General features: G+C 40.2%; 4 protein-coding genes across 4 annotated transcripts; 3 read left to right on the forward strand and 1 right to left on the reverse strand.

The window, feature by feature from the left end:
• The first annotated feature begins 23 nt into the window (after window positions 1-23).
• Window positions 24-7,343, forward strand: mis18bp1 (MIS18 binding protein 1). Its single transcript, XM_034563025.1, has 16 exons — window positions 24-1,254; window positions 1,354-1,491; window positions 1,650-1,945; window positions 2,186-2,259; window positions 2,426-2,547; window positions 2,682-2,772; window positions 2,935-3,044; window positions 3,626-3,786; window positions 3,906-3,960; window positions 4,043-4,757; window positions 4,863-5,041; window positions 5,565-5,698; window positions 5,803-5,942; window positions 6,028-6,115; window positions 6,193-6,247; window positions 6,517-7,343. The coding sequence occupies exons 1-16, from the start codon at window positions 420-422 to the stop codon at window positions 6,615-6,617; spliced, it is 3,294 nt and encodes a 1,097-aa protein (XP_034418916.1). The 5' UTR covers window positions 24-419; the 3' UTR covers window positions 6,618-7,343.
• Window positions 7,344-9,138: 1,795 nt separating this feature from the next.
• tpp1 (tripeptidyl peptidase I) lies at window positions 9,139-15,577 on the forward strand. The gene is made up of 13 exons (XM_034525264.1): window positions 9,139-9,265; window positions 9,666-9,740; window positions 10,320-10,459; window positions 10,571-10,721; window positions 11,057-11,178; window positions 11,289-11,473; window positions 11,611-11,809; window positions 11,939-12,127; window positions 12,704-12,776; window positions 12,956-13,076; window positions 13,153-13,314; window positions 13,531-13,656; window positions 14,195-15,577. The coding sequence occupies exons 1-13, from the start codon at window positions 9,255-9,257 to the stop codon at window positions 14,333-14,335; spliced, it is 1,695 nt and encodes a 564-aa protein (XP_034381155.1). The 5' UTR covers window positions 9,139-9,254; the 3' UTR covers window positions 14,336-15,577.
• A 270-nt stretch (window positions 15,578-15,847) lies between these two features.
• On the reverse strand, window positions 15,848-19,372 carry yy1a (YY1 transcription factor a). The gene is made up of 5 exons (XM_034525468.1): window positions 18,759-19,372; window positions 17,601-17,751; window positions 17,299-17,359; window positions 16,938-17,096; window positions 15,848-16,683 (listed from the first exon to the last, which is right to left on the reverse strand). Exons 1-5 carry the CDS (start codon window positions 19,255-19,257, stop codon window positions 16,501-16,503), a joined length of 1,053 nt encoding a protein of 350 aa, XP_034381359.1. The 5' UTR covers window positions 19,258-19,372; the 3' UTR covers window positions 15,848-16,500.
• Window positions 19,373-20,173: 801 nt separating this feature from the next.
• On the forward strand, window positions 20,174-25,763 carry degs2 (delta(4)-desaturase, sphingolipid 2). Its single transcript, XM_034525648.1, has 3 exons — window positions 20,174-20,305; window positions 22,747-23,489; window positions 24,147-25,763. Exons 1-3 carry the CDS (start codon window positions 20,224-20,226, stop codon window positions 24,288-24,290), a joined length of 969 nt encoding a protein of 322 aa, XP_034381539.1. The 5' UTR covers window positions 20,174-20,223; the 3' UTR covers window positions 24,291-25,763.
• The last annotated feature ends 88 nt before the right edge of the window (window positions 25,764-25,851 follow it).

Here is a 25,851-nt window from a genome sequence, read left to right on the forward strand (position 1 = left end):
CTTCTACGTTTTTCTTTTGCATTTTAGAGGCGACTTGTCGTATTACCGCCCTCCACAACTATTGAGGTTACAACATATTTGAGAGTTCAACTGCTTTCGATATTGTTTCTTTTCATCGTTTGTGGGGAAATATTTGTATACAAAACATATATGTATTTAACGTATGTAGTTATTACGCTCCAGCTCTTTTTTTCCCAGTTAAATTAGTTTCTAAAATATTTTAACATTTCCCTTTCGCGTCTTAAGGGACTGTGGATGTTACGTCCTGTGCGGAAGTGACGTCTTTATTTTGTCAGTACGTCACAGGTTTCTATCCAATACGGCGGTGATGGGGAAATTTGAAATGTGCGAGCTAGCGAGCTAGCGAGCTAACAAACGCCTCGAATGTAGAGCGATCGTTTTTCTTTTTCATAGAAACCATGGCGTCGTATCATACATTACTACATCGTACAACACCGCCCTTTGAATCGCCTGCCAAGGTGTTCGCTAAGCTCAAGTTGAAAGTGCAGAGGAAGGGAATTTGCGCGGATTCTCCTTTGACAGGCAATGACTCGCTGTGTAACGTTAGAGACAAACATGGAGCTGCTGTTTTGTCACCGAGGAAGAGAGCAGAGAACACTTGGATGACCGAGGAGCTCACGGGGAATCAGAGGTCTGCTACCTATCACAATGAAGCGCAGGCCTGGACTCTCTCGCCTATATCGAGTCCTCAGAAAATCTTTGGGTATTCAGACATCATCAGCAAGCATGTGGAGGAAATGCCTCCAGTGATAGAGAGAGGACATGGACGAACACCAAGAAAGAGAGCGTTCCTGGAGTCGACAGCTGTGGCCCACCCCTCTTCTCAGGTCAACAGAAAGCAGATCCGCACAGAGTCGCCTCAGATCAGAGACTCGAGTGGCTTCAAGGTAATCAGCAGGACTCCAGTAAAGGTGCAGCCAGTGGAAGAGGACTTTGAAAGCAGTGTGTTTATGGAGGGGTGTGCTCCTCTGATGTCTTCAGCCTTCATGTTCTCCCCCATGAGGACGAGGTTAAAGAGACAATGTGAGCAGCAGGAGTTTAATAAAGTCACCAGCAGTACAAAGGAGGTCTGCAATGGATCCAGAAGGAAACCCTCCAGGGCGTTCAGTGGGGATACCAGCACTTGCGTTGAGGGTTTGGGTCATGTTAGAGGATTATCTGCTGACCCATCAGAGGTGAACCAATTCACCCATAACCCTGTGTTCCCAACACTAAGAGCCCCTGCAATTAAACGTGAGATACTATTGCTGTTTTATTCTGAGTGAAACTCTTTTCTTTATGTCATCATTAATGGGAACACATTGACGGCTTCCTCTTTGCTGTTTTGAACAGATTGCTATGTTCCTGTGGAAAAATGTCCTCTAATGTCTCCATCCAAGATGTTTTCTTACATGAAGAAGAGGGAAAGTAAAACAAAGCAGCCGGAAGTTCATAAAGTCAGCAGCAGCACACGAGATCTCTTTAATACAAGTGAGTGTCTTGTGAAGTGGAAATATTTTATTCCAGGAAAGCAAAACATTTTAACTGTGCATGGATTTATGCAGGGTTTCACTTTGGGTTTCTCTACATCTTGTTTGCATGATGCTTAGTTGTGTTTTTTATGTTTTCATATACTTTCTCCTCCACAGGTAATTACCATCAGTCCGGAGACACATCGCCTCCCTCCACAGTTCACAACATGGGAGAGATGGACAACGTTGCTTTTCCAGAAAGGTTGGCTCCTGTCAACCGGTCCAGAGTAGAATCAGCTGACAGCCTATCAGACACAGAGCCCTCTGAGGATGTCCTGAGCCTGGTCGTGTCCCCACAACCGGTTTTGTTTGAAGACTCTCTTTTACTCAATACGCCACGGATCTCCATACCAAAGAAGCAAGAGGCTGTGTTCAAGCGAAATAAATGGCCCCAGAGCACAAAATTTCCAAGTGTGAGTGGAAACTTATTTTAAGATCTATACCTCTTAAATGCAAGAGTTATTAGAGTGCAATATTTGGGGAGATAAGCGTTTTTTATGTTGATTTATCATACAAAATCAGACCACTGGTCAAATAATTGTTTACAGGTACATATTAGATACAATAGAACCTTTTAATCAATCATAGTTGTCTGCTATTTGATAATGTTGTCTATTGTTCCTAATGTCCTTGTGTCTTTTCCGCTTTTGCAGGAGAGTGTGATTTATCTCAAAAAGTGGTTCCTGAGGAAGAATCACAAAGGCCTGTTTGTTGATGGAATCCACCAGTAAGTGTTTCTTGAGGAATCATGAAAATCAAAGTTCACTATAACAGATTGCTTACTCGGCTACTGTCCTATGAGACAGATGTGTGCATGCTTTAGGTTTTAGATCTCTTAAGATTTTTGTGTGGTTTAATGTAAACACTGGGATTTACTTGTCTTTTCTGCCCAGGGACAAAAATATACCGTGGAACAGTAACATCGTTGTGGACAGAGTTTCTAATAATGTTGTGAAGACTGTCACCGGCAAGGTTTACATCTTGGTTGACAAGATGAAGATGAGCCTTGACTCTGGTAAGCCAGATTATGTGTGGGTAGATGTATACAAATGACAACATGTTTCACTTTGCAAGAAATAAGTAAACCTATAAACCTATACTAATGTGAATTAATGTTGTTTCTATGTACCTCTCACTTGACACCTGCAGGGTTACCCAAGTGGCTTTTGAAGAAGTTTGTCAATGGGTTTCCTCCAGACTGGGAGGCCCTTTATGAGAGATTTCTGTCACAGTCAAGAGAGTAAGGATACTAATACTGTTCTGTTTATGCTGGTACAGATACAATATTGTTTGAATCTAAAACCTAAATAATTTAAAGCGTGAGATGAAATTACCATTGAGTGGTTGCAAACCATATTCTCGATGGTTAGTTTTTGAAGACCTGACTTTTGTTGTGTTGCAGCGACCCCAAAAGAGAAACGGAGAGGAACAGTGAGGGGAGGGTCGTCATGGTGAAGACACAATCCGAGACACCCTCCATCATCCGCACTGTGAAGCGGCACAGGAAAACCCGTGGGTTCAAGTTAAATGCTTTCGCTAACAGCCTCGCAAATAAATATCCAGAACAAGAATGTTCTCTGGCATGAATAATGTGATCTTATTATTCTTCTGGTTAACAGATCTGAAGAAAATGTAAAATTTTTCCCAGCTCTGTTTTTGGGCCTTCTGTTTGGTAAAGCAGCCCATAGGAACATTTATACATTTACAGATGTATCCAGCCAGATGCTAATATCTGCATGCTCACAATAGTACTGATAACTTGCTGATGTTAAGCAGGTATAATGTTGACCATATTATTTATTTAAGTTTAGCATGCTTATATTTAGTCATACGCACTAAACACAAAATGTAGCTGAAGTTATTGGGAATGTTATCCCTTTTTTTGTTTTTTTTTGTGTGAAACCTAAAGTCAGGGGATCAGCAAAGTGTTTTAAAATGTATCCTCTGGGGACCATGCATGTACTACATTTCACACAAGGAAACTTTAAATGTCTGCTAGCACAACATTTATTACTTTATGTTTTGGAATCTATGCCCGCTGTACTAAAGGACCTTTTTGTTACCCTGCACACTTCTTCTCTCCCCTTCTGCAGCTGATTCCTTTATTTCTGCCTCCTTGTCTCGTCCAATTGTGTCCCGAAGTGGTCGAGTGATCAAGCCACCTCTGGAATATTGGAAAGGAGGAAGAGTCATTCTGGATGCACACATGAATGTCACCATCCATGAATGTTATGATACCTCCAGCTGCATCCCTGTAAGCATCTGAAGTGGAGCTCATGAGTTGCATAATAATCTAGAATATGTGTTTGACTATGTACAAAACTGATATTTCTGATCAATGTGACCATGTTTAATTTCTATATCTCACTGGAGGTCTCTACAAGAGCATCACAGAAACCTGCGCGTGTGCTCCTGCCCTGCAGTGAAGGTAAAGATGGTTTTACTGGAGTCTTAGTATTGTGGGATAAGTCACGAGTTGCATGCAGACAAACTGTCTTCTGTGTTTCCAGGCCGTCAGCAATGTGAATCAGCCAGCGACAAAGAAGCATCAGTACCACTGAGGAGGGTCAAGGCTCCACTCCGCAAATGCAACAGTGCCACAATTAAGCCTAAAAAGAAGCCCTCTTATTCACCTGTACCTCTTGTGGAGCCGCTTGGCAGCCCTGAGGAGTTGTCTGGCAGAGAAACGAGGTCCAGCCGAAGGCGTCCAACAACGGAGAAAACATTGCATGTGGCTACCGTCCCTCCAAAGCAAAGGATACCTGTAAAGTCTTCGACACGGAGGTCCAAAAAACCGACGCATGACATCACAAGTCCTCCAGTGAGCGTCTTGGGTAGCCAGCGGGCTTTCCCAGCACCCCCAGAATCTGTTCATGATTATAACACATCCACGTCATCTGATGACGAGGTCATTGGGAGAAAGAAGTCGGGGAAAGAAGTGCACAGAAAGAGAAGCAGGAAAGTTCTTAACAAGCCACGTTACGTATTTCCATCAAGTGAGTCATCAGGGTCCTCTGAGATCGAGAAGGAACTGGGGAAAAGAACCAGAGTAACGACAAAACATAAACGGAGTAATCGCACCAAGTCATCATCACCCACAAAGCCTTTGCCTAAGTTGACACAGTCCAGCAAGAACAACCCCAACGCAAACAAAGGCAACGCAGCGATTCCACAAGAGCAAGATGCTCATGAGTGGACAGAGGCGGAGCTTATGAAGCTACAAGAGTAAGTTTCGTAAGCCACCTACAGAATGAGAAAGTATAATTTTGCATATTTTGGCATCATAACCTCACGGCTCACTGGTGTATGTGTGCGCATTGTGTTTTCTAGGGCTGTGTCCTACTATCCTAAGCACATGGCAGGTTACTGGGCAAAGGTGGCGAGGATGGTTGGAACACGTTCTACAGAAGAGTGCCACTTCCAGCACACATCCCAGAGAGCCTGCCAGACTCCTGCTAAGCGAGCGAAGAACCCCAAAAAGGAGAAGATGGAAGCACCAAAAGATCCAGGTAGAGAAGGCTTTTAGTTTGGGACGCTTTCTAAATCCATACCCTCAGATTTGATTATGGTGACTTGGGACAATGTATCCAGTCAAGTCAACTTTTTCATGAAGCACATTTCATACATTAAAACACAACACAATTTTTCTTTACATTAAAATGACAAAATAATAATGCAAGTGCAGAAACCAATCTCTGCAGAATATATAAATAGCAAAATATATAAGAGATCACAAGCCGATAGAACCTGAAAACAGACTTTTTGTTTGTAAAGTCCCACTTTAATTTCTGTGCAATATTAATGAAAGGGTTTGGCCTATACATATGGTATTGAGAAGAAGCGCAGATTAATTATTTGTCAGAGGGGACAAAATAGCACAAACTCTGTTATTCCATACAACAACCCAAACTACAGTGTGTGTGTGTGTGTGTGTGTGTGTGTGTGTGTGTGTGTGTGTGTGTGTGTGTGAATAAACTATAATGGTCCCCCCCCAAGGATGCGGTTAACTGCAGGGATTTGTAATCTATGCAGCTCACCAGGTGATATCTGCTCGAGTGGGAACCTTAAAGAGAAAGCAGCAGATGCGTCAGTTCCTGGAGGCCATGCCCCGAGAAGATGTTGAGGACGGCTTCAGCTCTGCGTACATGCAGAGTAAACGCTTTGAGGTTTGTTTTTGTCTGTTTTCCAAAAATACTTAAATTGGTGATTATGACACTATATACAGAATGATACTGATAACCGGTCCCTTCATGGCTATCTTGATGCATAGATGCCCTCCTTGTGTCCGAGTGACCATGACTTCACATTGTCAGAAATGGAGCCACTGACACCCACGTCGACAGGTTTCCCCGAAGTGAAGACTCCTCAGTGTCTGCATATCACTCCTGGCATGATGGGTTCTCCAAACAGGTGAAGGACGTCGACATCTGCGTTGTAGCTTGTAAGAAGTCCTCTCGGTACAATAACTAACTTTCCGTTGTCTTGATTTCAAAAGGACCAACAATGACAAGTACGTCTATCAACTCCAGAAGAGGATGAGAAAAAATCAGTTTAATGTCTGCAAACAGGCTCCTTCTTCAAAGGTACTCATTTATAGATATTCATTTCTGAGATTCCTGTTATCTTGAACCATGTGAGTTACATTTTTTGCTTCTTTCAGAGCTTCACACCCACGCCCTCCATGAAACGAGCAATGAGAAGATGTGGTAACACAGGTAGGATTCCTGAGAAATGTGCACGAGAGGGACAACATAACAAATGCTACCCAGTACAAAACAATACCACTACAGCTAATACTAATGTGAAGTTTAGAATGCTTGAATTTAATTAACTTAGGTAGGAATGTCTAACTTGATTTGTATTATTACGGCTGTAGTTTCTTTGTCTTAGAAGGATTCTTACAGTAAAATTGTCAGAAATAAGTTGAACACATTTCAAAAGCTGTACTTTTTTTTTTTTTTTTTTTTTTTTTCTTTCCCTCTAGAAAATGACACCTTTGTCGTTTGGGAGATGTTCCCTGGAAACGATGTTGCGCTGTCTGAAAGCGGAGAGGAAGAGGATTTTTACTTCTCAGACAACGACTGATTAGAGCTGACATTACTATTAATAGTAACAACTGACAAGAGTCCGTTGTATCAGTTGTTGGGAACCAAACAATAGTGGAGATCAGAAATGTAATTCTCCTCAACCTTCTTAATCTAAGTTGTACTGCTGTGTTTCCTGAAACTCCCTCTGACAACATACATGGCACCTCCAAACGTTCCCTTTATTTTAGTGTAAAGTCGTAAATAGTATAAATACATACTGAAAACGTTCACAATAAATGAATACATTAAAAAAAAAAAAAGTCTAGCAACTTCTATTTTCTGCCATGAGTGATAATGGAATACAATATAACTTTTTTTAAATGACATTATACAATTACTTCTTTATGACACTTTTTATGACTATACTATTACTTAAAAAAAATAATTTATGGCATAATGTACTGTGACCTTTTATGAGATGTTCCTGATGTACTATACAATTGCTTTTTTATTGTTGTTGCTTACTTCCCTATGATCTTTTAAAAATGTTTATGACAAACTTAGCCACGACTTTTTTATGACATGCTACTATAAATTCTTCATGACATATTTATGATATGCTGTAACACTGTACCATTGCTTATTTGTATGGCTTATGACATGCTATACTTTACTTTTTATATTACTTTTTCACGAGACTATTTATGTTTTCATGAATCGTTATATTAAGTTTGACATTTTTACCGACATGCTGTGTGACCCTTTAAAGCATACCATACTATGAGTTGGGCTTAGTTTTTTTTTTTTTTCAAATGTTACACTATGACTTCTTCTTTAGTATGACCTTTTTTGACATACTATACTGCAACTTTTTCTGTGACTTCATAACATGCTATTTTATGACTCTTTGACCAGTATGTTTTTACAAAATACGATACCAAGACTTTTTTTTTATCATACTAATTTGCAATGTTTTTTTGACATACTTTAGTTTATATTAACTTCATAGCATGCTGCAACTTTTGTTTTCTACAGGCCATACTATCATCATACAATACTATTACCCTTTAGATGAACTATACTATTACTTTTTATGGCATACTATATATCGTATACCATTAGTTTATAGGGGAAGGACCTCAAGGCAAACCAGGCAGGCAGATTCACTGAAAATACTTTAATAACAAAACCTGTTTAAGTCAGGAATCAAAGAAAACAGGCAGGTAACACAACTCTATAGAGCAATAAAAGATGAAAGACAAACCAACCTTGAACATAGGGAATGAGGAGGTATAAATAGGGAGGTGGGAACAGCTGAGCAGGAGAACTGGTGACTACAGGGATAATGAGAGACAGGTGAAGCTAATCAGGGTTGGGCAAAAAAATACATTTAAAATTCAAAAAGTCAAGGAAGTAAAACCAAATATGACAAATGAGGATAAAACAGGACATAAACTTAAAACCAAAGACTATGACGGAGCCTCATTCTTACAGGACAAATCCCAGACATGCCAACACGAATGTAATGAAGTCCAAAGTTCAGCAGAGTGGATCGAGGTGCTGGAGGACCACCAGACGGGCCTCATATCAGGATAAATGGCTGGCAACGACTGGGGACCGGATTCAGGCTGCTGGAGCTCAGGACCAGATGACTTTTATCAATATAATGTATTAATTTTTTTGTTTTACAATGTGAATTTTTTTTGCCTCCTATACAATTACTCTTTTTTTCAACATGCTTCTATCACTTTGTTCGACATACTATATTATTACTTTTTTTTAATCAACACATGCTGTAGTATGAATTTTACAGTACAGAGCTGACAGCTTGCTATGTGGTCTTTGGGTTTTGGACAAAACAGGAACTAAGTCGTCTTGGGAATTTGTTTGGGACATGTTTTGCTATTGTCTGACAATTCAAGCAGTTGATTTAAAATCAACAAGTGACTGGTCTAGTTCTCAAAAACAGATTATATTCATTATGTGCTGTTTTCCATTTTGAGGATATTGATATGGGTTGTATATATATATATATATATATATATATATATATATATAATTTGAGGGGAAACACACTGAAAACGCTTTATAATTAGCTCAGATTCAGATGTATGCAGTTTGTGACCAAAAGCTTAACAATCACTTTTTAGAAAAGTCTTAATTTAATTCATAAAAATAACTTAATTTAGTTTTGCCACCCAATCAAAAAAAGTGGGCTTAATAAATGGGTAAAAATAAAATGTATTATTTCCACATGGTGTTTAACTAAACCGTCCTAATCAATGCAACATCAAACAGTATATCAGAAATGTATTAAGTACTTATAGATATAAAATCACGTTGATCGAATTTATCGGGTAGATATTAACAGTTTAGGTTTTTTAGGGGCTAGAAGGGCAAATAGGGAGACATTGTTCAACAAGAGGATGATCATGGAAGCAATTAATAGCCTTGGACCACTCGGCTCTGGTAGAGGGACCTTTGAGTCCCGGTCTTCCATCCACATCTACCCAATGAAGACAAAGGCTGCTCGTGCTACTGACGTTACACATGCGTAACAATTTTAGGTGGCTAAATTGGTCCGAGTGAATGTGTGTGACGATCACGTGAGAGCACGTCACGTGACTGCTGCGTCTATAACACCCTGTCAAGACACCACAGCTGAGTTTCGACAACTGTATCGGCCGAGGACACGATGAACGCGCTGTGAGTGATCGTTTTGAAGTCGTGTATTTTAATGGAGAAAACCTGGAGAGAAAGTCTGCTGTCGGGAACTCCTTTTAACGGGACTTTGTCACGTGGCGCACTTTGTATCTCTTCTCTTCCGCGGCTGTGCTGACCTCGATCGGTAGCTGCCGGCTAACGTCACGGCTGCTATACATAACAACGTGTCTCTCTTGTAATAAATGAAGAGTTGGCAAACAATGTGATGTCGTTTGTCTGCGGGTTTAGAAATGTGTGTACTTTGCCGAGACGTTACTCAACCGCCTCATTGAGCCTTTGTTTTGCTGTAACCCCGAGATGAGGGCAATCTCTGCAATTTCCGGCAATTACTATTTTTCTATGCATTATATTCAGCAATGTTTTTTGTTTCTCATTCCACCAGGCTGACCTTCGCCATCCCCTTGTTGTTCAGCTCGTTGGCCTGGAGTGGATATCTGGAACATGACCAAGATGTCTTGTGAGCAAATCCACTTTAAAGAGCCATTTTCATATCTCGCTCTCTTTTCATAAATCATGTCTGTATCCCACCTTTCTTCAACCCTTTTCATTACATTTGAAAGCCGAGCCTCATTGGCTCTTTCTTTTCAGACATATCTTGGCAGCCCCAAATGCGCAGCAAATATATATAAGTGGAAATCTTTACAGTATTCTTGTAAAAGGAATGTTGCCACTATTATCACTACGACTGGTATGCGAGTTGTTTTAGGGAACTATTACTTTGGTGACTTTTGTTTCCAAGTGTAGCTCTAAATCCAGTCAAAAAATCAGGTCCTGTGAAGTTGAATTTGTCTTTGATAAATCTCAAACTTCAGCAGAGAATTCAAAACACTTTAATAAACAAATAAAATATCTGGGTTGGTCAAACATTGTTTAATTACTTTGTTTCTGAATGTCTGTTGAATGGTTCAGTTGACCATAAGACCACAACAAAGTCATCAATCAGTTGGTCAGTAGCTTTATATTTAGTGTCACAATGTTGGGTAAAGGGAAGCATCTGTTAGTAAAATGTAAACAAATGGTTTCAATCTTACCTCAGGATACCAGACGACTGGACTGATGCGGGTTGGGTTAACCCCACAGAGGAGCTGGAGCTGACCTTTGCCCTGAAGCAGCAAAACACTGACCTGCTGGAGGAAATACTGAGACTGGTGTCGGACCCTGACTCAGCACAATATGGTAGGGTCTTTGTGTAACCCTAAAGATTTGGGAGCTAAAACAATGTTAAACTGATGAGACAAAAGCCTTCTTACACTACGGACAGACAGAAGCCTGTTTTGTTCTCCACAGGTAAGCACCTCACCCTGGAGGAAGTGTCCTCCCTCGTGCATCCGACTGAACTGACCCAGAAGGTGGTGCATCACTGGCTGCAGAGTCACGGGATTACAAACTGCCTGACTGTACGCACTCGGGACTTCTTACAGTGCACCATGACTGCAGAGTATGCAAATCTTTTTAGGCAACATTTGTTCTGCTTGCGCACCAGTAATTTGTGCTTACTCTTGACAGTTAAGACTGCTTCCTCTGTGTGTAAAACATGCATGCTATTATCACATGATACAGTTCCTCTGTCTGCGGTTGTTGGTTAAAATCAATCTAGCCTAAATCTAGGCCAAGGCTATTGGCCTATTTTTTTAAGAGCAAAAAATTGCTTACCTTAACATTGTTTTACTTACTGCCAGCAGTGAAACAAAGGTACTCCTGGAGTATATTTAACTTATTCTGAGTATGTTCTGCATACAAGCAACAGCTGTGGTTTTTGTTTTGTGCATTCAGGGTTGCAGAGAAGCTGCTTCCAGGGAGCAAGTTCCACCGTTACATCAGGGATGACCACTCTTTGGTGAGGTCTTCAGCTCCGTACTCTGTTCATGATGATGTTCACCAGCACCTGGACTTTGGTGAGAACCATTAAAAGTCTAAAGGCGTAATCTGTTCAGCTGTCACTGCTGTATATTTAGGTTAAGATCAGTACATATTTGCTGGATGGATGACTTATTTATTTCCACAGTTGCAGGGCTTCACCGCCTCCCTCCTAAAGGGCAGGACCTCCGCAAAGCCTCGTCTAACAGGAAGCAAAAGCGGTCCAAGGCAGGGCTGCATCTAGGAGTGACTCCCTCCATCTTGAGGGCCCGCTATAACCTCACAGCAACTGATGTGGGAACAGCAAAGAACAACAGCCAGGCTGTAGCTCAGGTGTGGCCGACTCAGAATAAGTCCATAATAGAAGGCTGCGTTTATGTTGCTGTCAGACATGTACACAACAGCTCTGACACCATACTAAACACCACTTGCTGGACTTTCTTACTTTAGCTAGCTATTTTCTCTTTCAGTTCCTGGAGCAGTACTTCAACCCTGCAGACCTGGCAGAGTTCATGGGCATGTATGGCAGAAGCTTCAAGCATCTCTCTCAGGTGGACAGGGTTGTCGGCATTCAGGGAGCAGGAAAGGCCGGTATTGAGGCCAGTCTGGATGTCGAGTACATCATGAGCACAGGGGCAAACATCTCTACGTGGGTCTTCACCAATCAAGGTCTGTATGAGAGACTGAGGCTTCGATCGTGTGCGTGTGAAGAACTGAAAGAACTTTAAAAATCATATTGACTTTCTTTTCACGTGAAATAGCGTATAGTAATACTCTGATTTCCTAATGGTCCTTCAGGTCGCCATGAGTCTCAGGAGCCTTTCCTCCAGTGGATAGTTTTGCTCAGCAACATGTCAGACCTGCCCTGGGTTCACACCATCAGCTACGGAGACGATGAAGACAGCCTGTCCACGGCGTTTATGATGCGCATCAACACAGAGTTTATGAAGGCTGGTGTGAGAGGAATCTCTTTGCTCTTTGCTTCTGGTGAGTAAGGAGGAAGTCTGCTGGACCTATCCACAGGCCTCGTACTTTAGACATTCAACAACATCCCCAAACTACACTTAATCTATACCGTCTGCAAATTAATGACTTTTAATGAGCTAAAAAAGTCTTTGTTTGTGTCAGTTAACAACATTTAACAACAGGATGAAACCGTCCTGTAGACAAGGACGGTTTCATCCTGTTGTTAAATGCAATGACTGCAACCTCTCTCTAGTTTCTGGCTTTGTTTCTAAGTTAATCTCGTTTGTTCAGCAAAAAAAACCACATTCCTGTTTTCAGTAGACACAAAAGACAATACTTCAACAAATTGAGAACTGGAAACTGAACGGCTTGAGAGGGAGCAGATGGTGTTACCAAAATGAGACTTGTCAACTTACTGTGGCTTTGCGCCATTGTTATTGACGGCACATTGTCACACTCAAACATAAACATACCACTATTGTTTTAAATAAACTCCATGGCATATTGGCAGTGGGAAAACTCAACTTGAAATGTGCCAGTTGTCAGTAAAATATGCTGTGTGATTACCTGCTATATAATCTATTGTTTCATCTTCAGGTGACAGTGGTGCAGGCTGCAAACATTTGGGTAAAGGCCAAAATACCTTCAGGCCAAGTTTTCCTGCATCAAGGTAAAGCAGTTCTACATGAATGCAGACCGGTTTTTGCGTGACACTAGACACCGTTGGTATAGGACTGGGACAATTGATTTTAAAGGTTGATTCCGTGCAACAGTCAGACTTTTCTAGGTCCATCCAACCCCCCTGAGCAATAAACATCTATCGTTCTATGCCCTGCCTCTCGTTCCCAGCCCATATGTGACTACAGTAGGAGGAACATCATTCAAGAACCCATTTAAGATCACATATGAAATAACAGATTACATCAGTGGAGGAGGATTCAGCAACGTCTTCAAGATGCCGGACTACCAGGTAATAATCATGGGTCATCAGCTCTTATAGGCTCAGTTATTGCAGTAATTTATGCTGTGCATTTGTGTTCCTGTAGGCCAGTGCAGTAGATGGGTACCTGAAGACTGTAGCAGCAACCCTTCCTCCTCCGTCATATTTCAATACCAGCGGCAGGGCCTATCCAGACATGGCTGCCCTGTCGGATAACTACTGGGTGGTCATCAACAGAGTACCCGTCCCCTGGGTGTCTGGAACCTCGGTAAAATATGTAAAACTTCGTGAGGCTTCTTCGTGAATAGAGCGTTGGCTCTAAGTGACAGAACAGATAAAAAGCCATAGTGATTTTTGTTTGTGAAAACGAAGGATGAAAAAAAGAAACATTTCTAAAAGTGTATACAGCAGTTAACTTTTTTGTTTTAATGGCTCGCTTTATTGCTTTTTATTGTATCACTCATCGATTGATGTACCTTCCCAGGCATCAACCCCTGTGGTCGGAGGCATGCTGTCTCTCATCAATGACCAGCGGATGCTAAAGGGCCGGCCTGCCCTGGGCTTCCTCAACCCTCGCCTCTATAAGCTCAAAGGACAAGCTCTGTTTGATGTAAGTCAAGTTATTGCAGCAGTTAAATCGTTATAGAGTTGCCCCTTTTTTGCAGCAGCAATCTTATTTATACCTAGGGGACACTATATTTGATACACCTATATATTTAATCCTTTTGTTATTTAATGCCAAAGCTCTGCCATAAATTCTACCTTTTACCCAAATATTCAGTTTTTATTTACGTGTTGATTTGTTAGAAATATATGTATATTATAGGTGTATTATTGAGATGATAGTTAAAGGGACTGTTGTACTGGACTACAGAATACATTATTAAGAGTTGCCTAAAAATGTGGTGTTCTCACGATTTACATGAGCAATAAGGACAGAATATGTGGCAGAGTATTAAAAATGCAGTTTGAACGGATAAAATAACAGGAACCAAACTGTAGAACTCAATTTGCAGTATTTTCAATTATGTTTTGCTCCCTTTGCTACTGTAAGTTGAAGCAGTATATTCCTTAAGGTATTCTGTGAAAACCCTTTGTCAACATGCCTTGTAGTCATGATCTGTTTACTAAATGCTTTGCATCTCCAGGTGACGGAGGGCTGTCACCTGAGCTGTCTGGATGAACAGGTTCAGGGTAAGGGTTTTTGTGCTGCACCGTCGTGGGATCCTGTTACAGGATGCGGGACACCAAACTACCCGGCACTTCTGGCTGCTCTGCTAGCCGAGTGAAAACCCAGTGCGTGAGTGAAACCATCAGGGTGGCGTCTGCTCTGAGAGCAGCTACTGTACACACATCCAAAGGCAGGATTGCAAAATAGAGGGAAATGCCTCTACTTTAGCTCTATGCCTCTTTCTTTTATTCAGTTAATTTACAGTCAGACACTGCTGGTGTGGTAGTTTGGGATTTGCAGTTGCTTGTTTCTGCTGTTCACTGCATTTTAACTGACCCAGGTTTCTCAGTGAATCTCTCAAACACACTTACAGGCAGCTTAGTGTTAACAGTAATCGTATGACTTAAATTCATGCCGCTAGATACAGAGTGAGTCCAAGTGTGGGCTCTTAGATGTACACATGGGTCTATTTAAATGTTTTTTATGTAATAGTGTTTAATGTGACTCAAGAATCTTTATACCGGATGCAATCATTTCACCAGATCAGGCAGTTCAGCATAAAATAGGTTTGTAGTAAGACTGAGATGGCCAAAGTGTGTAATATTGTTCTATTTATACTACTCTGCAGGGATGAGCTTAGCCAAAAGTCAGTTTAATTGAATAACACATTACTATTTGCATGCAATTCTAAAAATAAGTGTCAGATGTGTATTTCAAAGTAGAAAAAAAAACAGGAACAGTTTGTGGCTTCAGACTTGATTTCACTTTGGTTTGTTGCCGTTTGCTCTCCGGCTGCAAACAAACCAAATGCCAGTAATGTGGGTTAAAAGTAATTCAGTGTTTCTACCCACCAGCATTGTTGCACTTGTCTTTAAACCATTTAAATCTTCAAACCTGTATTGCCTCTTAGAAATGCCAGTTGATTGTTTAGGATGACTTGAGTATTATGGCTGATCTTGATGCTGCAGGTTTTAGAACTGCACCACATGCTTGTTCAAATTGAAAATATAATGGATTTTATTTTTAACAGACCCGCAAAGCATTAGCTAGTTAATGTTTCTAATGAAAATGTGTTTGCTGTGAAATGATATTGTTACTACTGAAGTACAACTAGTACCGATGGACAATTAGTAACATTTGAGATTGTAGCTAAATGAGCAAAGGGCTTCTTTAAAAAGACCTTTTTTAATTTCTAATGCAAATGTTGACTCTCTGACCTCCTTGTCAGACAGAAACAAGAGTTGACTTGAACCATTGTAACAATTTACAAGATCCCACTTTGAAGCTGTGCAATTTAAGTTGTAAGACGCGATTACAATTGTATATCTGCAGTGTGCTGAAAAATAAAAAATTGAATTTGTTTCACTTCCTCATTGTTTCTCCAAGCGAACGTCTACAATCCTTTTTATCAAATTATTTCTCAATGTTAACACAAAATTAATTCACCTGTTATTTCTATCAACGTTTTATACTGCAGATGCAACCTCCAATACAAAAATATAATTTCAGAAGGGAAATGGTGTCCAAATATTTGTTTTTTGAGCAGCTCTAGTCTCAATGAAATTGCTACTAAAACAGCTAATTATATATTACAGTTGAGTTTTAATTAAAGGACAGATGACACTTAGTGTTTGTAGTGCAAGGGAGAAAAACATTTTAATTGGTGACCGCTATTGAAAATCACATGGCTATCTACATGATTCTGATATTGCGTTGTACAAAATGAATATATGCAAAGATCACCCAGACCCCTCTCGAAAAACTCAGATGAAGGGAAAGGGAAAGTTAAAACGAACTGTGAAACCTAATAAGAGCTACAGGGACAATCTTACTACATACATTACCAGAGCTTAATGTCAAACAGTGTACAATATGCACACTTGGGGAAAGTAGAAAATTGAAAAGGTATCATTGCTGAGGATTGATGCAAATTTTACATATTGCAAACACTTTTTAAATGGCTCTGTTAAGGTATAAATATGCTTTAGGTGCAGATCCATGAATTAACATCTTCACAAGAAGAAAGCGTAAATTGTTCCATCCAGTCAGCACCAAAGTAGGGTAGAGAGATGCCTGAGGGGGTTGGGGTTCTCATGAGTTCCTTGTTCAAACCGCCATAAGTTTATTAAAAAGTTTGAGAAAAGGTCATTTCTCAAAAACCTTTCATCTAAAGATAATACAAAGGGGACTTCTTGTTTCACAACAAAGCAGGCCACGGGACAGTTTGTCAAGAAGCGGCGATACAGGCCAAGTCCTCCAGCGTATGCTTGAGTCGTTGTCGTTTCACTGGTTGTTTTTGGCTTTGGCGTGTGTGAGGATGTGAGACTTCAGGTTGGTTGACTGGGCAAATTTTTTGTTGCAGCCATCAAAGGGGCACACATACGGGCGGTCGCCAGTGTGAATGCGCACATGTGTGCGCAAGTTAAAGTCCAGAGAGAACCGCTTGCCACAGCCCTCAAATGTGCACTGGAGATGAGAGAAATCGAGTTAACGCTGCTACATATCTCACAGATTAAAAAAACAATATAATTTCAACTGCAGGTATTTGAGATGACAACAGCAAGGTTTGTATATAATTGCTCTTCCGCAAAGCAAATTGGGCAAAGCTTACATTTCAGGTATATATTAAAATCTTTCTTTTAAAGCACATTCAAATTATGAAGCTTTCTTCAGAAGAAGGAAAATAAAGTATGAAATACAGAGAATAAAAAAGGACTCACCTGGAAAGGTTTCTCTCCCGTGTGTACCAGTTGATGCCTTTTCAGTTTTGAACTCTCCACAAAGGCTTTGCCACACTCTGCACAGACATGCACGCGAGGCCCGTGGGTGTGCAAGTGCTTTCTCATCGCGGAGTTGTCCCTGAACATCTTGGTACATCCCTGAGCCGACGAAAAACCAGATGAAGGTAATCACTCGGGACATATTCACTTTACAGTGTAGAGAACATATGCAGGTTTTGCGTACAGTAATGTTAACAATCGTGACATACAATAGAACTGAGTAGGCTTCTGTTCATGCATGTTTACCATCTTTTGCACAGTACTGTATAAGGTGGTGTAATAAACAGAACAATGCACTCACTTTATGTGGACAGGCTATCGTTCTTGGTGCATCGTCTTCTTTTACTTTTCTTGGCTTCATTCTGTAGCAGAAATAAAAGTGGTCACATCATTATAGACTGTTCACACAACTATCCACATTCCTGAAACAAACACTAAGATGCGTTTACTTAAATAACAAGAAATAAATCCTGGACACAGTCATTTAAATCAATATTACATTAAATACTACACATCTCTTTTGAAAACTCTTGTACAAATACATTTTCTTTGGCCCAATGAATTTGACTTGCCATCATCAGCCTGAGTTAACAAACATCCTACCGGGCAAACTCTGCCAGCTGTTTGGGGTCTGAGAGGTCAATGCCTGGGATACCTCCAGGAGGAAGCTTCTTCCCCGTCATGTATTCAGAATAATCTGGAGGAGAGTTTTCCCCTGTGATTTGCTCCTCATGGTCTATGTCCTTCTTGTCATCTGAATGGGAGGAGAGGTGTTGAAGATTAACCGTATCAGAACATGTGAAAATAATGGATTAAAGACATTTAAATAAACCTTTTTTCATGACAACCCCTCATTCATATTTCCTGCCACTCTGTTATTTACGTTCTACTAATAGACGCATAGGACAGAAAGTACAGGCTTGGGGGGTCTGTATTAAGAAAAAAACATGTATACCAAAAGTATCACTGTTTTTTGTTGTAAAATAGAAATAGTATGGACTCAAATTAATCTGGCAAATAAGTGATACTTTAAAATACCTCCCTTTAATAAACTCGCTTTGGGTGAAATAGCACGGGAAGATTCACACCGTGTTTACAAACATTCACTTTTCCAATATAAATTGCACATGATTTAAAATTGAGACGTTGATGGTATTTTGTAGGAATGTTACACCGTTTAAACAATATAGTTAATATAATGTTTAACCAAGCCCCGAGGATGATAATAATAATAATAAGACAAGTAACTGTGCTAATGTCAACACTCATCTACATTAAATACTCATCGTGATATAATCCGTGATGCATAACACTAGCAAACAGAATAACTATTGCGCTATTTCGCTGGAAGCATATTGAATTAACGTAATGTGTACTAAGCTTCGGAAAGTGTAAAGTATGAGGTGTCCCTGAAGGCACCACCACCGTTCCCGTTGAACTGAACTGCGCCACAGCGGCCTAGTGGAGCCAGCTGCACTCGCTCCCACACTCGCCGCCATCTTCGTCGGCCAAATAAACGCCATTTTTTCGGGCCGCCATACTTTCTAGACCGGGGAAATATGGCGGCGCCCATCGACACATAAAACATGGCTTCCCATAAAAACAAAACATTTCAAATGGATTTGAAGTGGCTCAGAGTTGGGTGATAGTTTCTACTTTAGCGGAGGACCAGGCGCTAACTAGGCCCAGTCACACGACACACAGGCTGAGAACAAAGCGAGGGGCCAGCTGGAGATAATTCACTCAAGACTCTGCACTTACCCGATGCCCACATAGTCACTGAAAACTCGCCCTCCAAAGTCTTTATTTGGACCTGCTTCTGTTCCCACTTCCTGCCCATTTCTCCCCCGCTCAGGTAGCTCTTTTTGCCCGCTTTCTTCCCGCTTCCAGCCCTCTTCATCCGGCCTGTCGAAGAGCTTCTCCCGGCGACAGTAACAAGAGTCTGTTCGATATAGTCCTCCTCCACGGCAGGCACCGGAATGAGGATCTGGTCCTCAAACCCGTCATCCGTGTTCAGTTCAGAGTCATCTTCGCCCACCACCTCCTCTCTCGTTTGCACCAAAATCACCTCTTGGTGCGAGTGAATGGAGTGTGGATCATCTGAGTCCAGAGGCTGTAACGCGATCATCGGCTGGTGTTCACCGTCGTCTCCAACAATTGTGGTCTCGATTGTCTCTACTTCGATTTCATGCAGTTCCACTATTTCGGCTGGCATTTCTGACCCGTCCGTTTCTATGTACAGAGTGTCCCCCGACGCCATGATAAATATTGTATTTCCTACTCCGTATACGCTATTTTTACACTCTCTTTTCCTCCTGTCTAAACTCAGCCTTCCTCCTCCCTCTCCTACAACAACTCTACACTACTGTACTGTACTCTCGTCGCCACAATGCTCTAGTTCTGCAGTCTCGCGTGATTTGGACCAGAGCAATCCCTTTCAAATGTGAAACTCAAACCTGCAGCGTCTTATTTCTTATAACGTGGCCATAAAGATATTGACACGAATGTATATGTATATCAATATATATGTATATGTGATCCATTTTTAATAAGAAAAACAATTCTGTGTCTTATTAATCATAGCCTAACATGTAATATAACATGAATAGGCTATATAATAATAATGCATCAAAATAATGTCTTACAACTTAAACTAACTATTATTTCGGAGTGTTAAGATACATTTTAGCGTCTTCCTTTGTTTGTTTTACTCATTGCTTGGTTTATATAATTTTTCAATTATAATTTTCCTGAGACCATGTGACATATTCAAATTGCTGTTTTTGTCAGAGCCCCATTTCAAAACGCAAATATATTACATGTACAATGATAACAGAGACAGGCAGCACATTCTCACATTTCAGAGGCTGGGACCCACCAATAGCTTACTGAGCACTGTTGCTTGAAAAAGGATTTACGATTGGACTGTATTTTCTTTTTTTAAATAGACTATTATGTTTGCAATACCAGTACACAACATCCCTCTATACATAGGCCTAGAAGTATAATTCCAGTTGGTTCTCGTGACAGAATGTAAAGATGCAGTTGTTTGGGGAGCAAAAGATTACGTAGCCGGTTTTTCAGCAGGCGCTCAACTCGGGGGAGGAGTTTGTGATCACACCTGCAGCCTACAACCAGTGTGAGTGGGTGTGTCCCGATACTGTTCAGGTTTGATGACACACATAACGCCACAAAGTCGGTTGCTTCGGACAGAGAAAGGTTGGTCATGGGCAAGACAGGTGGAAGAGGCGACTTTGAATGGGTCTACAATGACCAGCCACACACTTCAAGAAGGAAAGAAATACTAGGTAAGATTTTATTTAAAAACTAATAACATATTTGTAACTGAAAAATCTGCTGAGTTAAATTCCTTGTTAGTTTGGATACTAAGTTTAAGCGGAGCCAACATTTTTCCTCGCATTTTTTGAGCCGGTTAAACCTGTTTACTAGCTGTTGCTTAACGAGCAGTCCACAATGGATGCAGGGACAACATAGAAACTGACAAGACAAACATGAATTTGAGTGAGTCACTTACATGGGGATGTAAGTTACACCATTCGTTTAAAGCATAACTATTCTTTTAAATTCCATTTAAAACTGCAAATCTTCAAAGGTAATACAAGTGCAGTATAATTCACATTACAATTTTGACAGAAATGTTCAAACATATTTTATTTATATCACAATTTATTTTCTCACCTGTTCAACTCGAATTTTGAGGCTGTTTTATTTACCTTATTTTCATGACATTTTTTAAAGCAAAGGTCAACATATAGAGGGTGTAATGAGCAGCAATGGGAGATAAAGCAACATGTATGTTGTCAAAGTGAGTATTAGATACCAGATTTGAGTTTTGCGTGACAATTTAACCCATGGCTATCACCTGTTCTTTTTATCAGTCATAATGTTCTCTGACTTCGAAGATAATATCAGCATATTGATAGCAGGTGCAGTTGCCAACGCCTCAGCTACTATCAAGACACATTCCCTACGCATGACCAAAACAGTTGCAGGGCTATGCATGAAGTGAGGAGAAAGGCTTTGTGAGTCGGGGGATCTGGGAGGATCCATGAAAGTGTAACCTTAATTGAACACACCGCCTTGACCCATGTCAATAAATGATTAATGCAAGATAATATTAGTCCAAACTGTCTATTATATATAGCCAATGATCCTTCTTATTTTCTCGCTTTTTAAAATATATAAAATCCCTTATCAACAGAAGTCAGCTGTTGTAATCTGATTTATTATGTCATTTGATTGAAACATTTTAGATGAACAAGATCTAAACCTGTTGACGTACATTTGATCCTGGCTTTGTCCAGCGGTCACATACATAGTTGCTCTGTTGTGAAAGAAGCACATCTAGAAGGTGATGATGGGTTGTTTGACACCACCATGCTTTGAATTATTAAAGTGTTTTTTTCTTTTAATTATGCTCTGCCTTGCCCTGAGGGGAGAGGCAGAAGGATGTGAGTATTGGGGTCGTTGAACCTCACTTTTTACATGATCATGAGGGATATTTTGATTGACAAGCGAGTTCATGTTGTATAAACTGGATAGTTGTTTGGCAGGTCTGCAGCCTATTGTGGCTCCAAATGCATGACATAAACTTTATTTTACTAACGGCTAGCATCAAAGTAGTGGTCAAACAGATCATGAATGATTGTGACGCTGCCCGATGGTCTTTCAGCAGTGGCTCTGAAAAGTGGCTCTTTGACATGAAGCGTGCACTTTAATCTGAAATATAAGTTTTATTTGAAACATATTAATTTATTTCTACGTATGTGGCCATAAATGAAATCACACGTCTCTCTGTAACATGGTGAACATTAAATCCGATGATGGCTGTACAGCTTTAAGATGTTTAAACAGTGTCTTTTATGATGTCTTGTTATTGATTTAACATTTTGTCCAGTGGGTGGGCTACACTATCATAACTTGAAGATGGATAGTCCATAAACATGGCTATAAATAGTATGAGAAAATAACACACTGCAGGTGTCATCAAATCATACAGTAGAATATGCAGGAGATGTATCTTTGTTTATTGGCTAAACATTCACAAAATAAGAAGGGTTTGGTCAGTAAAGGGGAGACCTACATGCAGTGAAACCCTTTATGTTACCAGGTTGAGCCCATTATACATAGTGTATTATAGAAGTGAGCTGAGGTAAAGAAGCCAGACAGATTTGCATGAGCAACAGCATCATGGTGCATAGTTATCTTCAGCTAATGCATGATGGGATATTCGATATTATATATATAATTCTGTCTGTAAGGTGTGGCTAGTGTAACAAATCAGAACCGGCATTATTAGATTATTATATTGTAAATGTCACATTAACTAAATTGAGCTCTTTTTGTAATGGTGCAAAACAACACCTCTGCTGAATGAAAATGACTTTTGTCAGCAGGCCCTTTGCAGGAGAAGAGCTGGTATCATACAACATGCTTGATTGTGTTCTTTGGGTTGCAGAGTGTCACACTGATAAGTTGAGATCAAACTTATACAGTTGAGGTTGAATGAGTCCTGCTTAACAGCTTTCCTGCCGAGTTCATGACATATTTAACTTTCTATACATCCTACAAAATCATATACAAGAAGAAATTAATCAGTAACTTGTTCTCTTCCCTTTCACTTCTCTCATAAATCTACTATTTCCCTTCTTTTAATTTGGTTCCCTTTACTAATTTCCACTTTTTAAAATTTCTGTCAACATCCCTTTCCATCTGCTTCTCTCCCAAGCCAAATATCCAGAGATCAAGTCTCTGATGGGACCGGATCCCCAGCTGAAGTGGGTAGTATCGGGCATGGTCCTGACTCAGCTCCTGGCCTGCTACCTGGTCCATGACCTCTCCTGGAAGTGGATCTTCTTCTGGGCTTACGCCTTCGGAGGCTGCATCAACCATTCCTTGACTCTGGCTATCCACGACATCTCTCACAACGTGGCCTTTGGCAACAAGCTGGCGAAGTGGAACCGCTGGTTTGCCATGTGGGCCAACCTGCCCATTGGGTTGCCTTACTCTGCCTCCTTTAAGAAATACCACATCGACCACCATCGGTATCTTGGTGGGGACCAGCTGGATGTTGACATCCCCACAGACATTGAGGGATGGTTCTTCTGCACCCCAGCCAGGAAGGTCCTCTGGCTCTTCCTCCAGCCTTTCTTCTACGCCATTCGCCCATTGATGGTTAATCCTAAACCAGTGGGTCAGCTGGAGATCCTAAATGCAGCTGTTCAGCTCATAGTAGACATAATGATCTACTATTTATGGGGGCTGAAGCCCATTGTTTACCTCATTGCAGGTACTATCCTGTGTTTGGGACTGCATCCTATCTCGGGACATTTCATAGCTGAGCATTACATGTTCCTGAAGGGACACGAGACATATTCCTACTATGGACCACTGAATCTCATCACCTTCAACGTTGGTTATCACATGGAGCACCATGACTTCCCGAGCATACCTGGCAGCAAACTACCTCAGGTGAGACTGTGTTCTTGTGATAAATCATGGCTTAATTTCCAACTTTGGACTCAAGTCATTCTTTTGAGGTTGTGGGGGATTTTTGCTCAAGGTGTGGGCAGATAAGACGGGGCTGTCCTGTCTTTCAGAACCTACTGTAAGTCACTTTTTTCTCCATCAACTGCAAATATTTATCAGATGAAAGGCCGGGCTCTGTAATTGATTAACTGCTGCTTCTCTTGCACCATCAGAGCATGAGGAGATCCAAAGTGAGATGCCTGCCTTTTGACACAGAAGGCAGCTAATTTTATCAAACTTTTTTGCTTATGTTCATTTACTGTTTATGAACATTTTCAGGATTTTCTTGAATCATTCTGTGCTTTAAACCATAGTGCATCGGTATCATGCGATGTCAACTGTGGCCACAGCTGTCCAAACTGTGTGTGATGGTTTTGACAGAAAGTCTTTTATGAGAGAAACTGTGAATATGTTTTCCTTTTGAACAAAGCAGTGACATGTCTGCTTGTATCAGTCTTTGTATTTGATTCTTGTAATGAAATCTATTTTTGCAATTTAAATGCTATGTCTATATTTCACATATAGCTGATGAACAATTAACATTCTTCTTTTTCACAAGCTCTAATTCTCTAACTTTATGTTTTTTGTGTTTTTTGGCAGGTAAAGCAAATTGCAGCAGAGTATTACAACTCCCTGCCTCAACACACTTCCTGGATTCGGGTATTATGGGACTTTGTGTTCGACGACAGCATCGGTCCATATGCCAGAATCAAACGGGAGTACAAGCTAAGCAAGGAGGAATAGATCTGTGACTGATTATATTTACCTTTTAACAGAAATTAGAATTTCAGTGGTTAAATATGTATGGACCCCTATGAAATATCATTATCTTAATATTCCCATTATATTCCCTTTTTGTAGTGTGTGGTTGTCACTGTTAGTAAACTGTCTAACATCTTAATTAAGACCTGCACTTGAGTTACTTAAAGGCAGATGAATGGGTAGTTCAGTTGCATACATTCAAAGTATGCAAATGAAAGAGTAAAATACAGCTAGTTGGTTTCCTCACCTCATTATTTATTCGTGCTTCTATTCCTGCTATAAGCAGATGGCCCGTTGTCGTGAGACTGTAATGACATTTCCTTGTATCCAGAAGGCAAAATATCGATGAAAAAGCTAATATTTCAACACAAATAAAATCCTAATTTCTGTAGGAAAAGGTCATATACATTCTCATGAGGTTTAACAGAAATGGCACTAGCTCTTTTGTTTCCTGCCTACACACGTTACTGTACGTCTTTTACATTTCTGATTGTGAGAATGGAGGCAGTCAAAGGCTCTCAGATTACTTATTACAATTTCAAATCTCTCATAGCAGAGGGGGAAAATAGCATTGGAACTTACCTTTCAGTAAGAAGAGCCTTTTCTTCAGTGATGCCCCATTCTGAATGTTCGCAGCTTCCTTGTGCTGTAAACTGTTTAATTACATCTATGAAGAGTGGACAAAATAACAGGCATACCTTTGTAATCCCAAAAATAAGTTATTTAGATGACATGAATTTAAAGACAGTTTCACCAAACTGGTATTTATGACAGAGCTTTTTTTTTGTTAATTGTTTCTGTTATTTTGCCAACTTTATCTGAGTGTTGTGGTTGATAAGTGTGATATTTGTTGTTTCTATTTAAATGACTGCACTATATATATATTAAACCAGTAAAAGACCTTTGTAAGAAGAAACTACTGTAAAGAATATGACTGTTAATTTTACATTTCCTTTCCTTTCCTTGTAAACTTTCATCACAAAACACAAGGGAACACACAGTATTGTGTAGCTGGTGGACACGTCTATTGTTGTTTGAATGAATTTACTTCCAGCTTTTAAATTAGAACGTAGTTGCGAGCGGACAGAGTGGATAGAATGCAACAACCAATATTCAACCAAATCCTTCCTGCAAAGACACATTTAGCTACCATCACATAGGCTTACTATTCACTTTCTGCACATTCTTATCTGGTAAGATTTGCATATTGCCATCGCAGTCCCCCCTTTTTTCAAAACATTGCTACCATTATCAAGTTAAACATTTCATATATAGAAAGGGGAATCTTCATGGAAACAAATCACATTAATAAATGTACCACCATTTGTATTTTGTATATTTTTTTTCTTCAAAAATAAATTCATAGAAATGAGGGTTTCATGCATACTTGGGAGGTTCATAAAGTATAGGATGTAGTACTACATTGTTTTCTATCTATGTAAAACCAGGTGGCACATTTACAGTTATCGGCCTGTTTTGTGAATAATCCCCAAGTTTCAATGATCTCGCACATTTGAACAGGTAGAGAAACTTGAACCTCGGT

Source organism: Cyclopterus lumpus, chromosome 22, assembly GCF_009769545.1.
Source record: "Cyclopterus lumpus isolate fCycLum1 chromosome 22, fCycLum1.pri, whole genome shotgun sequence".
Classification (NCBI taxonomy): domain Eukaryota; kingdom Metazoa; phylum Chordata; class Actinopteri; order Perciformes; family Cyclopteridae; genus Cyclopterus; species Cyclopterus lumpus.

What these genes read in the sequence shown, in the direction of transcription:
- mis18bp1 (XM_034563025.1), top strand. Translation starts at nt 420, where the DNA reads ATGGCGTCGTATCATACATTACTACATCGTACAACACCGCCCTTTGAA. An exon ending in GGAAGCACCAAAAGATCCAG is followed by an intron (nt 5,042 to 5,564) that starts GTAGAGAAGGCT and finishes TAATCTATGCAG; the next exon opens with CTCACCAGGTGATATCTGCT. An exon ending in GAGAAGATGTGGTAACACAG is followed by an intron (nt 6,248 to 6,516) that starts GTAGGATTCCTG and finishes CTTTCCCTCTAG; the next exon opens with AAAATGACACCTTTGTCGTT.
- tpp1 (XM_034525264.1), top strand. An exon ending in TCACCAGCACCTGGACTTTG is followed by an intron (nt 11,179 to 11,288) that starts GTGAGAACCATT and finishes TTATTTCCACAG; the next exon opens with TTGCAGGGCTTCACCGCCTC. An exon ending in GTGGGTCTTCACCAATCAAG is followed by an intron (nt 11,810 to 11,938) that starts GTCTGTATGAGA and finishes ATGGTCCTTCAG; the next exon opens with GTCGCCATGAGTCTCAGGAG.
- yy1a (XM_034525468.1), bottom strand. Translation starts at nt 19,257, where the DNA reads ATGGCGTCGGGGGACACTCTGTACATAGAAACGGACGGGTCAGAAATG. An exon ending in CAGCTGGCAGAGTTTGCCCG is followed by an intron (nt 17,360 to 17,600) that starts GTAGGATGTTTG and finishes TTTCTGCTACAG; the next exon opens with AATGAAGCCAAGAAAAGTAA. An exon ending in CGGGAGAGAAACCTTTCCAG is followed by an intron (nt 16,684 to 16,937) that starts GTGAGTCCTTTT and finishes TCTCATCTCCAG; the next exon opens with TGCACATTTGAGGGCTGTGG.
- degs2 (XM_034525648.1), top strand. Translation starts at nt 20,224, where the DNA reads ATGGGCAAGACAGGTGGAAGAGGCGACTTTGAATGGGTCTACAATGAC. An exon ending in AAGAAGGAAAGAAATACTAG is followed by an intron (nt 20,306 to 22,746) that starts GTAAGATTTTAT and finishes TTCTCTCCCAAG; the next exon opens with CCAAATATCCAGAGATCAAG. An exon ending in CTGGCAGCAAACTACCTCAG is followed by an intron (nt 23,490 to 24,146) that starts GTGAGACTGTGT and finishes GTTTTTTGGCAG; the next exon opens with GTAAAGCAAATTGCAGCAGA.